Genomic DNA, 15877 nt, shown 5'->3' on the forward strand with positions numbered 1-15877 from the left:
GAAGCAGCGTCCGCTCGGAAAGGAGCAGGGCCCGGGGGAGGGCGGCCCGGCATGGCCCGCAGCCTGGAGTAGCGCCGTCGCCTCCCTGCGCTTGTGCGGCTGCGGGCGGGCCGAGGCCGCTGCTCGGGAGCGAGGCCCCGCTGGAGGCGGAGGAGGAGCCAGCGCGGCCCCTCTGACAGGGCCGCCGCGGCCTCCGCGCTGCCGCCGCCGCCGCGCGGCTCCAGGTGGCCCCGGACCAAGGTGACACCCGGCCTGCCCCCGCCCCGGGGCCACCTGCCCCCGCGGCCGGCACGGGCTCGGCGCCGCGCTTTCTTCTCACCCCGGAGCCGGCGGCGTGCGAGCGGCTGCGATGAACCCGGTGAATGCCACTGCTCTCTACGTTTCCGCGAGCCGCCTGGTGCTCAACTACGACCCTGGGGATCCCCAGTCCTTTACCGAGATTAACAAGCTCCTGCCCTACTTCAGGCAGTCCCTCTCCTGCTGCGTTTGCGGTGAGGATCTTTCTTTTGTTCCCTGCACAATGAAAATTCCCTACCCCACCCCACCCCCGGGGGCTCGGCGGCCTTGGGCCGCACTGCCCCGGCCTGGCCCCGGCGTATCAGCCGCGGGAGAGCTCCTCCCCCGCTCCCCCGGTCCGGTCTGGCCCGGCCCGGCCCGACCCCACAACCCGGGCTCCAGCTCGGAAGCAGCCCGGGAAAGTTTTCCTCAGCCCTTGGTTTTCCTTTGGCCGTGGAGCCCCCGAGGCTATGGGCGCCCTGGGAATCGGGGGGGAGGGGGTGCGGCAGGGCCCCTGTGGGCGGGCGTGGGGGACGGGAAGGGGGCAGTGAAAATCTTCTTGGGTTTAGAGCCCCCTTTCCCACCCCGAGGAGGGGGCGAACTCCGAGCAGTGTTGGCCAGAAAGCTCGCAGGGCGTTGGGGGGCTGCGCGTTGAGCAGCCTGGCAGAGCCGTGCGGAAAATACTGGGTTGTTTGTGGGGGGAGAAGAGAGTGTTTTGCCCCCAAAAACACTTGATTACGGCTACTGTGGTAGTTATTAGTGGTTATTGGAATACCCTGGCATAGTGGAGTTGATTGCTTTAAAGAAATGATGACTAAGAGCAAGCGTGGTAAAAGATACTCAAAACAACATAAAGACCATAGAGCCAGGGAAATACGAACTTTTTGCTTTCTTTCTTTTTTCTTTTCTCCTTGAAATGTAAAGAACAAAAAAATAGTTCAGTAGGAGAGACAGGAATTTTAAGCACACAGAAACAACGTTTGGATTTTGTGTGTGTGTAATAGATAATCATCCTATAAAAATAATTGCCATAAAAAGCAAATAATTTAAAGTCTGCTAGGATTTCCCTGCTCCCTCCCCTCGAAGAACATTCTGCATTTTGTGGGCAAAGGCAGACATCCGGAATTTCAGCGTTACAGTCTGGGGAGCATGGGGAGGGAATTGCATTTTGCTGTGTTTATGAAGTGGGGGCACGTGTCCATTCCTAGTAGGAAGCTCTGGAATAAGCTGTCAGCTTTTCTTGAACTTTCCTTTGGAGACTTGCTCGGTGTTGTGAGAGGGAGTCGGACCTGTTAGACCTCTTAGCTGATTAATTTTGTTAATTCTTTTTTCCCCTCTGGTAGTTTTTAAGTCCTGGCCCTGTTTGTGTTTTCTTAACGGAGTGGATTCATGTCCACTATGATTGTGTTTATCTTTACTCAGGTGTGTGGTCACGCTAAGATTTAATGAATTACTGCGGTTTGTAAAGTTAAATATTGTATTTATTCAAAGGTTTAGGATTTCAAATGTTGAGGCTGCTAAACTCATGTTGGATGCTTTCTATCCTGTAGCTATTAGCTCCTCCCACTTCAAGTCTTAGAAAATAAGAGATCTGTTTGTACTGGAAAAGAGGGAGCCTGTTCCCAGGATCACTGCCTTGTCATTTCCTGAAATAATTTGACCAAGATTTTGTTTTTTCTCATAATCCTGATGTCAGTATCGATGCAACTTTGCTCTTCACCTCTTGTTTATCACCTTAGGCTCTGTTAATTCCCATCCCTAACAATTGCTTTCTGCCATACATGCTTCTGGCTTTTGGTCAGTCATCAGACTGCTTTTGCCTCAAAACCTGCTATTGTTTTGTTGCTTCTAAAAACCAACCAAACAAAACAACACAGGGACTCTGTATTTCTAACTACTCTGCTGTCTGGCCTCTGCTTTCAGACTGGTCTGCTGAAACATGTTCTTTGTTCTCCTTGCCTTGACTTCTTCCCTTCTTGGCCTTTTGCAAGCTTATTTTTACACCCTGTGCTATTGAAATAATCTATCTTTAATTTGTCCCTGCCCAAATTCCTGAGCTATTTTCCCCCTCTTCAGCCTTTCTTACTTGGCTTTTCTGTCCCTCTCAGTTTGGACAGACCATGCTTTTTAGTGTTTTCTTCCATTGACTCGTGCCTCCATGGATATTCCTTCTTGATGGTTCCACTTTCTCTCCACATCCCTTATTCTCTTTGAATTTTAAGGTTACTGCAGTGGCTGGTATTTTTTTCACTGTTAGCTTTCAGATAACTGGCTGCTGTTTCTTTCAGATGTTTTGTCTACAACTGATTCCCTAGTAATAACTCTCGGGGCCCTCCTGTTTGTGGATGGTGGCATACAGAGGCCTCAGTAAATATCAGGCTCTTTGTGAAACCACACAATAAAATTCATTTTCTGGCCTGCAGAGCTAATAAAGTATCTTTCTTGAACCTGCAAGCAGTTAAGTCATGGGAGAGTGGTTCTGCCCCACACAGAACTGTCCAGTCTAGTGTTGACCAGTAGTCATAAATCTTCAACTTAGCTAGGTAAAGGCAAATTGACCTTCTTTTCCTTGTCTCCTTCTTGTTTTGCTTTTCTGGCACTTCTGTCATGGGTGAATATTAATGCCTCTTTCTCTCTGGCCCTTTGACCTTGCTATGATATTTTCAAAATACTTGAATTTTTGTTCCCCTCTTGTCCACTTCAGTGCTAGAAGCATACCTTCTACATGTTTAAGGTCATTTAAAACCTAGCCAACTGTCAAAACCTTCTTAACTTTAGTGTTTTAAAAAGTAAAGTTTAAGTACTTCGAGGACAAAGAGTTACTTTGTGAGGTTTCATGAACACAAGAATGAGTGCTACACCCAAGACTTCATGCTGTGTGGATTTTTTTGAAAAAAAAATCTAAAAGCTTTTTAGGTGTCTGCTTTTTTCCTCTGATTTAGTCCATGAGATCCAGGTATCTGGGTATGGCTTCATGCACATGGAACTTTGGGTATTTGGTGTTTTCCTTGCACAGATCTTAGGAGAATACTCTGTGTGAGAAATCCTGCACAAATTATTCATAATGCATAATTCCCCTGCACTTTAGGCTAGAGTCCCAAGTGTTGGACTTCTAGGACTTCCCTTGGGAAATTACTCCCCAAATTAGTCTGCCTTATGTCATCAGCCTTTCCTCAGTATTTAATCACAGAATGCATTTTGTAATGCTTTGTTATGCTGTAGGTATTAATTCTGCAGTCAAGGTTGTCCCTTTTAATTTTGGAGCATTGTTTTTAGAAGAAATGAGTGACAGCTCCATAAATCATCTGCCCTTACTGTGCTTGCACTGTTTGCTCAACCCACTAGGCATAAACCAACTCATTTTCTTTCGATCTGACAGTCCTTGCAAGGAGCCCACATGTAGGGGTGGCAGAGGTTTTTGGCCCCACATAATTATGAAATTCTAATTAAAGTCCTGATTTTAGATGCAGATTAGCACACATGAAGTTCCATCAGGAGAAAGTCATGATATAAACACAACGTGTCACTGTCAGGCAACAAAATCTCTTCCAGGTGGCTCAAGGTCTCTGTCTTCTCTAGTGAGTAGATTAGAAAGGTGAAATTGTGCTGATGGATCTTGCTAGGATTTTGGTGTGATCAAGTGATAGTTTCTTAGATGGTCTTTGTGGCCTCAGCCTTTTGCAGGGATGTAGAAGACAACATCTTCTGGGGATTTCAGAATTTAAAAATAGCCATTCCTAAGTGTGTGCTGGGCAGAGGGGATGTGCTTGATGTGTTTTGAGGATGTGGAATCTGGGTTTCAGTCTTGGCTCATGTGATTATTATTAAATTGCATGTTAATACATTTAATTTCAGATAGGATTTATGCAACAAACTTCTGTGCTTTCAAAGTACTGCCTATAGGGATAAAAATCTTGTTAAAAGTGGCTTCCTCTGTTTCAAATGCCATGTAGGTTACTGCAAGTCATGCAGAGGTTCAGTGCTGTGCATTAAGAGCCTCTTTTGAAGTTTAGTTAAAATGCCTGTAAGAGACAGATTGCCAGTCAGATCAGCTTAGATTTTTATCTGTGGAAAACTTCATCCTGGGACCTCTGAAAGATATTTCAAAGGTGAGATTTTTGATGATCTAAAATGTGAAAGTGCTTGGAAGGTTGCAGGTTTTAGGATAAGACTTGAAGTTTGGCCAGGAACCTGGCTGTAGCTTGTGCTGTAGAAATCGGGGGTAAGAACAAAGTTCTTGCCTTAAGCATCCTGCTCCCTAAGTAAGGGTATGTGAGACAACATGTGGTTTGGAGGAGATTAAGGGGTGGAAAGGAACAAAGAAACAAGGTGACAGTACTGCCCAGTACCTTATACAGCTTCCTTCAAGTGTTTTGAGGATAGCTTTTGATAATTTTAGTTAGAGGGTTTAGGTTAAACAGTAAAGCACTGTTACAGAAGCAACTGCCAAGCATGACATGGGTTAAAAAAATAATGAAACAATCAGTTGCCTGTTTGTTTTTTTTTTCTTCTATAAAGATTAATAAAGGGATGTTATTTCCATCCTGCTCTTGGGTAAATGCACTAACCAGTTTTTTTAAGTTTTACTCTCAGTGTAAGTTGAGTCTTACAGAACTCATTCTGCCTGCTGGGTCTGGGATTTCTCAATAGCTGGTGGCACGCGGAGTTGTGTAAAACTTCCCATCCTTGTGCTGTCTTGTCCATGCTGTTAGACCTATGAAGGCTGCTGCTTCTCTTCCTTGACCTTTGCTGAGCTAATTCTCCATTGCTTCTGCAACCAACTGCTTCCCAGAGTGCGTGGTCTCCCCTCTCCCCTTGGCTGGAGTCATTAAGGATCCCAAGAAGAGTTTACCCCCTCAGGCTGTGCTTTGCCATGGGAAATCTGAATTAGACATGTACAGTTTCATGCAACTTTCATACAGATATTCCTACAAAACCTAGGGGAAGAAGCACCACCAGCAAGTGGATTGCAAGAGAATTACTGCTCTAGAGTAAGCACTGTGATGGTATTGAGACAATAGAGCAGTCAATGGGATGTCCTTCAGAGAAGAGAGTTGGGTGACATCTAAATAGATATAAAATATATTTGATTTCTGGTCACAGAGATGGAGAAAGGCAGAAGAAACAAATTCCCTCAACTAATAAAATGTAATTAGATGCCTGATATGGGATTTTGTGCTTGGGATGTGAGCCATGACTAAGTGAGCTAAGCATGGATATCAGAGTTTTAAAGTGAAATGGCATATTTAGGTTTTGTGATGGAAAAGTTTAGCATAGTACTCTGATTCTTTGTCAGTTCTCTTTAGATTAAGGAGAGTGAAGGCTGATTCATGATAGGTGCTGCCAGATCAGTTACCTTTTGTGTTTGAGAAGTAATTTGGATCAGTTCTCTTTTTCAAGTATTTTTCACTGACATTTTCTTCTTCTCTTTTCATTGGTGAGAAACACTGTCCAGCTATTACATATTGGTAGCTTTAGAAGTATACTATTTTTGCCCTTAAAATAGCATGACTGGTAAAAATTACACACATTTCTGAAGGTTATGCAAAATAACCAGAATCTCTGAAACAGTCTTTGGGGAGCATGGACCGTGGGACTAAGTACTATCAAGTACCTTCTGCTGCAAGTATTTTTGTTCTGGAGATAACCACCATGGGCAGTTGCTTATAAAATGTCCCCAGGCACATCCCTGAATCCACCATTTTTTAAGCCAAGAACATGTTGGATGATTTCTCTTCCCCTTCAGATCTTCCTTAAATTCACCGTTTCCCTTTCCTGTTTTTAAATCCCATGGGTGAACTCCTGGGAGGAACTGCATTTTCAATGCTGTCTTCATTGAATGTATTTTGATAACATGAAATTCCTATCAGTTGAATTGAAATTGATTTCCAAACTAAAAATGCTCCTCTTGTCTTCAAACAAAATTGAGGAGCAGGAAGAGAAGGAACTGTGGTTTCCACCTGAAGGGTTGGTTGGTACCTGGCTTAGAAAAGCTGATTGCAAAGTGAAGAGTGCAGTGTTGTCTGCTGGTGGGGTTGGAGATGAGAGGGGATGGATGGGTTCTGCTGGTCACCTGAGGATACTGATTCAAGTAGTAGCATTCCAGAGCCTTCAAAGAAAAGTTAATGTGTTGCCAAGAGGCATCCTCATTGATTGACACTGAGGTGTCCAGCACTATGGATGCAGTGTGCTCAAACACCAATTCCTTTGGGTTTCTTTTCTTACTGAGTTATGATTTACTGATTGGTTTGACTAAATTTAGAGCAAGCAGTTGCTGGGTATTACTGGAGTGGTGTATGAGGCCAGAAAAGATTCTTTGCATCTATTAGATCTAGTAGATGACCTGGGAAATCAGGCAGAGTACAACATTCCTTGAGAACTGTGAAAAGATGAAGTTATCCTTTTAAACTGCGTTCATGGCAGAGTTTGAACTTTGCCATCTAGTTTATTAAAAAGACATTTGGAATTTTTCCAGTTGGTGATTTTGTAAACACAGAGTTCCAATCAGAAATATAACTTGGACATAAGACTCAGTAAAATACGTTGTTGTTTATTATGCAGGGCATGGAGTCAGAGAATGGAGCAGCTCCTTCTACAGTGTAATGGCAATTTGTTGTCTTATTTCTATTTTTGTTGTTTTTTTGCTTGAACTTTAGCTAAAGATGTTGACTGTATTTCTCCAGCTATGCAGAAAAATAGTCTAACTGTATTCTTATCATGGATAATTTGGGTTCCCATGGTGTTCAGACAAAAATAGTGCAGTTTTTATATTTCTGAAGTTAGAAAATCATTAATTCTTTAGTCACGACTGCCCCTGTATGAGGGTTATAATTTCTGTAGCTAATTGTTCATTGTTGTTTGTTGATGGAGGATGCTCTGAAATATTCATCAGCCAAGAGAATGTTTGATAAAAATTTGAAATAAGTTTGGTTTTGATTTTTTTTAAATGTTTTTTTGCATGTTTGTTGTGTTTCCATTTCACCTGAGCAGGAATCTGTCAATGCTTAGGAACACCTCTGGACAAATTCTAGTGGCAGTGTTGTAGGTCTGGGGATCTAAGAGCAATGTGGTGTTTTCAGGAAGAAATACCATTGTTTTGTTCACAAGTGTAAACTCACTGCTGCTTAAGATCTGGACAAGGGTCGTGCTGAAACCTTTGCTCAGGTTTTTTTCTTTCTCCTACTTGGTTGAATAAAACTCACTTTGTCTCTCTGCTAAACTTTGTTTCACAAAGAAGAACAAAACAAAGCATTAAAGAGTAAGTACATTTCTCATGTCTTTGTGGACTCTTTATGTCCATGTTCTTAAGCCAGAATGCACTGCCTTGAGCCTGGAAGTGCTTATGTTAGGCCTTGAGATGTGTGGAAGGACACTGACCTTGGCAGTTGTCCCTTGTGCTAACCTCTCTTGAAGTTTCTTTGGTTTTGAGTGTATTCAGTTATCTGCTTTTCTAGTAAAGATCCAGATCTTGCACCCATATAAACCAGATTTTCCACATTTGTTTCATTTTTCTGTAGATGGTCAACATTTTTTCAGTACTTCCATACTCACCAAAGAGTTCTGCAAGTGGAGATTTCAGAATTGTTACTGAACTCTGAAAATGCATTCGCTTCTATGAGTGTATTTCATTTTTGCATGTTCTGCTTTGAAACCTGATAAAGCTGCTTTTCAGTTGGATCTAGCTGAGAGTTTGTTAGATTAAAAGATGCTGTGTGGGGCTGAAGGAGGGAATGGTCAGTGCAGGGAAGGTGGTGAGGGGCAGCAAGACTTTTCCTGTCAGAGGCTGCCTGAGCTGAAGTGGTCGAGCTGCAGGTTGATGGATTTCCAGAAGGTAGCTCCCATCCTTCAGGAGCTGGTTAACTCTAAAGCTTCAATGTAGCAGTTTCATAGAGCTTGCTCATAACTATTTTGGTAGAAACCATCAGATCCTCTCTAATCCCATGCTGAAAGCACAGCAGCACAACTGCTAAATCTTCAGCTCTGGAGAAGCACTTTGAGGTGCTTGCTGTGTGCTTCAGAACACCCAAGTGTGTGTGTGCTTCATCAGACTGATGCTGGCTTCCTTGATTCACAGAGCTGTAGATTTTCTGCCTGACTTCTCTGAATCAGTTTTTTTTGTGGTGTTGTCAATGGCTGATGCTAAGAGCTTCAGTGGGGCGGGTGAGCTTCCTTCTGGCCACCTTCTTCATGGATGCCAGTCCTGCTCTGGTGTGTGGCAGATCTGCCACTTCAGTCAGGTAGAGGGGGACCTGAGTCCTAGGTGGGCTTGTCACCTGCACTGTAAATCAAGGGTGATGCCTGGTGATACAAATGCCACTGAGGATTGAAGACACTGTTCTGGCAGACATGCTGGAGATGAACCCCATGGTACATTCATTATAACAAAAAATTGATGTCTTAGTTTTTTCTAATCATTGAGATTTAATAGTTGCAGCATTCCTGAGACTTGGAGTTGGTAAAAAAGGCAGGAATATATCAAGGTTCAGTAGGCTTTTCCAAGGTGCTGAAGTAGTTAGGGGTGTTCAGCCCCTTTTCTAGGGCACTGTATTTTCTGAGAATGGAAGGAGGTGACCTGCTTCCATGCAAGTCTTGCTTCTCAGTGAATTTCCTCCATTTAGAGGACATTTCCTGGCTATATGCACCTAAGGGTTGCTTTGATTCCCAATTCTTCTCCCTTTGCTCACAGAAAGTTTGCAGATGCTTCCCTCTTTCTGCAGCTGGGAACTAATGCTCACACAACGGGAAGTATTCCTCCCGGTTTCAGTGACCTCCCTCCTGGTAGCAGCCTTTCCAAGACAGCTGCCATATTTTCTAAATAATATATTAAAAGTATTTCCTCTGTCTGTGTAGCTTATTAAATGGATAAGCTCATGTTAATGGAGATGTTTAGTAAACCTTCCTGAAAGTAGGATGATAAAGAACGGGTGGTGTTTAGTGAAAGCCTCTTACTGGAGGCTTTGTAAGAACATGATTTTTACTTTAGGTGTATTAATAACACTCCTTGCAAAAGAGGGTGAGAAAAAACAGGGGAAAATGTAGTAATACCAAGCTATTTAGGGAAGTAAAAATGTAGGCATTGAGTAAGTGTGGAAGGATCTTATGTAGATAGATGAATGGCTGTGCAGAAAAATAGCAAGACTAAATTCAGTTTAGATAAACATTAAATGAGAAACATGGAAAAATATTAACTTCTTGGAACCCACTGTTTATCTTGTAGATCTATGTAAATATATGTCAATTTATAGAAAGGTAGAGAGCAGTCAGAAGTGAGATTTTGGCCTTGCAATAGAAAACTCCATAAGGATATCAGCTCAGTCCTGAGTATCAACTGAAAAACCCGAAAACAAATGCTGAAAGTCAGGACTGGAATAGAGAATAAAGTGGAGAACTTTATTATGGTTCTGTATAAAGCTGTGGTTCAGCTGCATCTTGTGTTGCTGCAGTTGTGTTCCCTCCCCATCTCAACAAAGAATTGTTGAAGAATTAGGGGGGAGAGTGATCGTACATGAGGACTAACTTCTGTACAGCTTGGGAAAGAGACACCTCTGAAGTTTACATGGGACAGGGACTGACTTCTGCCTTATCCAACAAAATAACCAGGGATGGTAAAAGTGAAACTAGAAAGAGTCACGTTCAAAACCAAAGGCCCAAGGTCTTTCTCAGCACAGTGGAGAGCTGATGTGGGAACTTGTTGTCCCAGCCTATTATGACTGATGACATTTGGAATAGGTAACAAAGAGTTGAGGCAAGCCTAAGGAGACAGTTTGGGGGTTACCAACTACATGGAAACCTCATCTCCTTTGAGAATTCTCTAAGCTAATAATGCTAAAGTTGGGAAGTATTAAGAGTCTGCTTGCCTTGTTCTTACTCTGTGCCCTACGCACCCACTTTTTGGCCACTGGCTAGATTGGGTCTAACTCAGTTTGGGTATTCTTAGGAGTTTTGGGATGGGCTGGGTCACATCCTAGAATTCTTCCCAGCTTTATCTTCTTGGTAGAGTTTTTTTTTAAACTTAACTGGGAAGATCTGGTGATTTTCAGCATCAGATGACCATGATGCCTTGAAGGTGTACAATCCAGAACTCTGGAACATCCTGAAACTGAGTGCCTCCAGATTCTGGGTAGTAGCTCAGGTGTTGTCTTTCTGGGACAGTGTTGCTGACTTAATACCATTCCCCCAGTGTTAAAAGTAAAGAAACTTCATTTTCTATGAATTTGCATCTCATGGTTGATTCTCTTTCTAGCTTAACAGACCTAAAGCTGAAGAGGCTGGTAGGTGCCACAGAATCCATCCTACAGAGAAACTTTAGCTGAAGAATGAATATTCAATGAGCTATGAGCTCAAGCTGAAAATATTCCCATGGCTCAGGCATTCCCAGTGTCTCTCCTGTGTAGGTTGCCTGGCATTTGCTGAGGGTAGAACTCCCTCTCCTCTTTCTGTCAGAGCATGTAAAGTGTTTTGTCTGTCCATCTGTTTATTTCCTCAAAGCTTCTGAAAATTTGGATTCTTCAGGATCCTCTTTTAGCATCTTTATTCAGCGATTTCAGCCAAATTTATTTTGGGAGAAATAAAATGCACAGTTGGTGATGCCTTTTTTTTTTTTTCCTTTAAATCTAATTAGAAGTTACACTTTGGTCCCATCTCTGAAGTATTTTAGTTCTTCAGTGCTTTAATTATCCTAGATGCTTTAATCTGTAAAGCATCACAGCTCTTAGTTATTACAAGCAGCAAAAAGAGGCTGAAGATGAACCAAATACCACCCCCAATGGCTTCATTTCATCGGGTGTTGAAACTGGTGAGCTCATGGTCCTGGAAGCACTATGGATGTCTGTAGTTGTAGGATGGCTTCTGAAGCCCCAAAGCATGAAATGAAGGAGAGTGAGGTGTGTTTGCCTCCTGCACTGGTCAGGGCATGGCCTTCTGCTTGTCCTGTTGAAAAGATTCAAGGTCCAGAAGGGCCAGAGAGGTGTTTGTGAGCTGTTCCTGCTGAAGGCCATGGCTTCAGAGCCCAGCTGATGTGATTTAAAGCTTGCTTTTGCCTATCCCTAGGGGACTTTGTGACTTCTCACAAAATCAGATCCAGTCTTAGGACCAAGATGGACGTTTCTGCCTTGCTGTTTGTCATTAAAAGGGAACTTAAAAAAAAAAACAAACCTAAAAAAATATCCACTGGCTTCAGATCTTCACTGCTTAACCTGAAGAGTGTTTTGCTTCTGTCTTCCTGTGGTGGGGCCTTGTGGAATTACCCTTCCTCAATCAGCCCTTCCTCACTGGATGAGCAAAGAGGAGTGCAGTACCTCATCTCTGATGCCTTTCCCATCAAGTATTGCTCTGACTGTGCCTTGAAGCCTTCTCTGTTCTGCAGCTTCTCCCGTTCAGTGTCCACTTGCACGGCTTTCCTGAGCTGGGTTCCAGCCCTGCAGTTCCTCTCCCAATCTCTGCTGTCACAGCACTTCTCACAGTTTGATGTTGTGTAGACGTGTGACACCTTTCTAAACAATTATATTTTCCCTCATTTTCTTAAAAAAAAATTCTGTGCAGTGATGACTTTAGTGCTGGCTCTTTTTTGTTGCTCAAACCCCAGTTTCCATCAGGCCACTGGTCCTGAAAGAAGTTCAGGTGAAGGGGCTGGCCCAGCCCTTTCCCAAAGAGGTGCCATTTCAGAAGGACAGTGGGATGGTCCACCCATTCCTGGAATTTAGGAGTGTTGCAGAACTATTAGTCTTGGTCTGTTTTAATATATGCACTTTGCTTTCTCCTCCCAAATCGTGGAATTATGTCCACTGGTTCCTAACAGCATGTTTTACTTTGGAAAATCTGGCTGAGAATTCAGGGATGTGCACTGACTGTCAGGAAGCTAAGGCTCCATTTTTACTCCCAGATAAAGGAAAAGCAAACCAGAGTCTGAGTCTTCTTCCAGGGCTGATATTTCATCATTTTAGATTCCTTTTAGTTTCCCTCTGCTCCATTGCAGTTTTTCACTAATTTCATTAAAATCTCTGTGTAGCTTTTCATGGAAGTTTATTGTTGCACTGTTGGTAAACCCATAGGAATCTTGTGTGTTTTAAGTTTCAGTGGAACAAGCTGCAGTAGCTCAATAAATGATGGCTTTGTTCTAATTTGATTTCTTTTTTTTAGTTTGCTGTTGTTTTAAAACCAGGTAGCAGGGCAGCACAGGGCAGCTGTGAAGATTTTTATCTACTTTTATCGATTGTTTGGACATTTAGGTTTTCTTATGATATACTGAACTTTTTCAGGCCTCTCTTTGGTTTCTTTTTTTAAATTTATTTTTTAAATTTACTTATAGCACAAAAAATTCATCCCAGCCTCTCCTGGAAAATCTGCCCTGAGTCCATTGTGATCTTTCTCTTTCTTTTTCCCTTAGGAAATTTGCTACAAGACCCAATTGCTCCTACCAACTCCACATGTCAGCATTATGTCTGCAAAACTTGTAAAGGCAAGAAGATGATGATGAAACCATCATGTAGCTGGTGCAAGGACTACGAACAGTTTGAGGAGAACAAGCAGTTGAGCATCCTAGTGAACTGTTATAAGAAACTCTGCGAGTACATAACGCAAACTCCGCTGGCACGAGACATCATCCAGGCAGTCGATTGTTCTGCGGATCTTTTGGCTTTTCTCAAAGATGGTTCACCACTCCATGAAGAGGCAGAAAAATCTTCTGATACAGCCTTGGCTTTGTGCTTGACACATTCCCCAGTACCTTCAACCTCAGAACTCACCACTGACCCTCCAGCTGGTTTTACATCGCTCCCGGAAAGCACACACAACATCGATATTCGAGGTTCTGTTATCAATGGGTTGCCCAATTGTAATGGGCTTTCAGTAGATAAACTGGGAGTGAATATTCCTTCTCCTGAACACGCGAACACGATTGATGTCTGCAGTACTGGAGAGTATATAAAAACTGAAGATCTCTCTGGCAGCCTGCAGCCCGTCTGCGACACGGTTTCCACCAGTGACTTGTGTCCGACGGGCATCGACATCTGCAGCTTCAGTGAGGACATCAAACCGGGTGGCTCCCTCCTCCTCAGCGTCGAGGAGGTTCTCCGGAGCTTAGAGACCGTTTCCAACACTGAAGTCTGTGATTCTAACTTGCAGCCCAGCTTGGAAGCAAACATGACTAACGGCCCCTTCCTGCAGCTTTCCCCCGCACCTCTTAGCCATAACATTTTCATGTCCACAGATGCTTCTCCTCACGGGATCTCCTGCACGGCTGCGACGCCCAAGGTAGTTAAGTTAAACAGAAAGCGCTCTCGCTCAGAAAGCGACAGCGAAAAGGTTCAACCTCTGCCCATTTCCAGCATCATCTGTGGCCCAACGCTGGGAGCGTCAGCTCCCGTGACAGTGAAACAGGAAAGTAAAATGTCCTTGCAGCCCATCGCAAGCGTACCCAACGGAGGCACTACTCCCAAAGTAAGCAAAACTGTGCTCCTGTCCAACAAAAGCATGAAAAAGAATTTAGAACACGCCCCTAAGAAATCTCACCCGAAAGCCAAACCTGGGGTGCTGAAAACAAAAGACAAAGCAAAGGAGAAAGTCCCTAGCAGTAATGTCATGCCGGGGAGCCCGACAAAAACTGTCTACAAAAAGCCCCAAGAAAAGAAAGGGTGTAAATGTGGTCGTGCCACCCAAAATCCAAGTGTTCTTACATGCCGTGGCCAACGCTGCCCTTGCTATTCTAACCGCAAAGCCTGCCTTGACTGCATATGCCGTGGCTGCCAAAACTCCTACATGGCTAATGGGGAGAAGAAGCTGGAGGCATTTGCAGTGCCAGAAAAGGCCTTGGAGCAGACTCGGCTGACTTTGGGCATTAATGTGACGAGCATTGCGGTGCGCAATGCCAGCACGAGCACCAGTGTAATCAATGTGACAGGGTCACCAGTAACGACGTTTTTAGCTGCCAGTACACATGATGAGAAAAGTTTGGATGAAGCTATAGACATGAGATATGACTGTTGAATCTTTTATTTCTTTTTCCCTGCCAGCAGTAGGGGAACTGCTACAGTTTTAAGGCAGCTATGGTTCTGTTTAACTTGCTGGAGCTCCTGCGTTTAGATCACTTGTATCAAGTGTTTTTCATTGCTATGTTATGTGTATTAGTGTCTGGGAAATAGTTGCAGATAATGGAGGAGTTACCCTAAAACTGTTTTTAGTTCTTACAGCACCTCATAGTTTGAGATCAATTGCTGATGTAAATGATTTTATCACAAGATCTTTGGCAAGGAATATATTAACCTCATTGTACTTGATCATGCTTTGTGCTCAGTCAAAGCTTCTGTTTAAATGTAGAAAAGTGTTATCTAGTTAGTCCATCTAAACTGTGCTAGATGAAGATGTAGGACAGTAATTATTGATTAGTTACAGTCACCATTACTTGTGAATCACCCAGTACTTCCCTAGGAAATGGAGCACTGAGCTGGGGAACACAGTCTGAAAAGGGCAGAGAATTTCTGCTTGGGAGTACTCCTTATCTACTCCATGGAACAGATGAGAATGAAAAAAAGTTTAGCAACCTATTGAGAAAGCAAATAGCCCCCCAAAAAGCAGCTCAGTCTCCAGAGGGGGGTCAGGGAGATGGGTTGGTGAAAGGTGAATTCACATCAGCCTGCTGGAGAATCAAACCATTGAGTGCTGTTGTTTTCTTGACAGCTCCATTCCTGATCAGTTCTGCCCTTTATGCCAACCCCTTTCCTGTGAGGGGTTACAGACTATTTTGGCTGGGGTAAGAAAATGACTTGTAAGCCCACTCACGTGTCACTGGCACCATTCTCACCCCCCATTTTTCTTTCCCCCTGCCTCTTTTTAATTTTTTTTCTTCTTTTTTTTTTTTTTTTTTTTTTTTGAGCACCTGATGATTTTACTGCTGTTGCTTCTGGAACAGAGAGGTGATTTTGTGGGTTGCAGAGAGACTCCTCAGTGGATTCTCTCCCTTTCTGCTGCTAGTCAGTGCCAGGGGCACAGCGGTTTCCACCAGTGGGGTGTTCATTTGTTTCTTCAGTCTTTGTAGCACAATAGACCTGGGACCCATCCCCTTGAGAGCAGCTCTTCAGCCAGGGCAGAGGCTCAATTGCTACTTAAGGTCAAATATTTTAGAGTTGTTTTTTTTTTTAGACAGAATACACTATCTAACTCACTCTGCCCAGAGTCTCTTTCATTTGTTTTTTGTTAGTATGCAATATGTAGAAGTTTTTGAAGGTCACTGCTTTTCAGCTTGGGCTGAAAGGCTTTAAAGTGGAAAAATAACACAAAGTTGTCAAAAGAGCTTCTCAGTATCAACATGAAAAAACATCTTTATCTGAATTCAGCTTTATGCAAAAATGGTTTGTTTCAGTGTAATCCCTCCATCAGAGCACAAGCAAGAGAATTCAGTTTTGCATTTAAGGCTTCATTGGCAGCCTGAAGAAGTCAGGTGGCCTTGAGAAAGCAGCAGTCTCTGCTCTTTGAATGGTACAGCACAAATCAGTCATGGGCTGACTAGAACACAAACCATAACCTTCTAATTTCAAAGGCAATTCCTGTTTCAACAGCATGTTAAAGAGTATGTGAATTTTTTGAGTTCCTTTACTTGCTTCCATCT

At 43.3% G+C, this 15877-nt stretch overlaps 1 protein-coding gene across 1 annotated transcript; it reads left to right on the plus strand.

Annotated features, from left to right (window-relative positions):
• The first annotated feature begins 260 nt into the window (after nucleotides 1-260).
• On the plus strand, nucleotides 261-15093 carry MSL2 (MSL complex subunit 2). Its single transcript, XM_030456422.1, has 2 exons — nucleotides 261-491; nucleotides 12662-15093. The coding sequence occupies exons 1-2, from the start codon at nucleotides 350-352 to the stop codon at nucleotides 14257-14259; spliced, it is 1740 nt and encodes a 579-aa protein (XP_030312282.1). The 5' UTR covers nucleotides 261-349; the 3' UTR covers nucleotides 14260-15093.
• Nucleotides 15094-15877: the final 784 nt, after the last annotated feature.

Source organism: Calypte anna, chromosome 9 (genome assembly GCF_003957555.1).
Source record: "Calypte anna isolate BGI_N300 chromosome 9, bCalAnn1_v1.p, whole genome shotgun sequence".
In the NCBI taxonomy this organism is placed as follows: domain Eukaryota; kingdom Metazoa; phylum Chordata; class Aves; order Apodiformes; family Trochilidae; genus Calypte; species Calypte anna.

Coding starts and splice junctions, on each gene's coding strand:
- MSL2 (XM_030456422.1), top strand. CDS start 350: ATGAACCCGGTGAATGCCACTGCTCTCTACGTTTCCGCGAGCCGCCTG. Junction 492..12,661: donor CCTCTCCTGCTGCGTTTGCG/GTGAGGATCTTT, acceptor TTTTTCCCTTAG/GAAATTTGCTACAAGACCCA.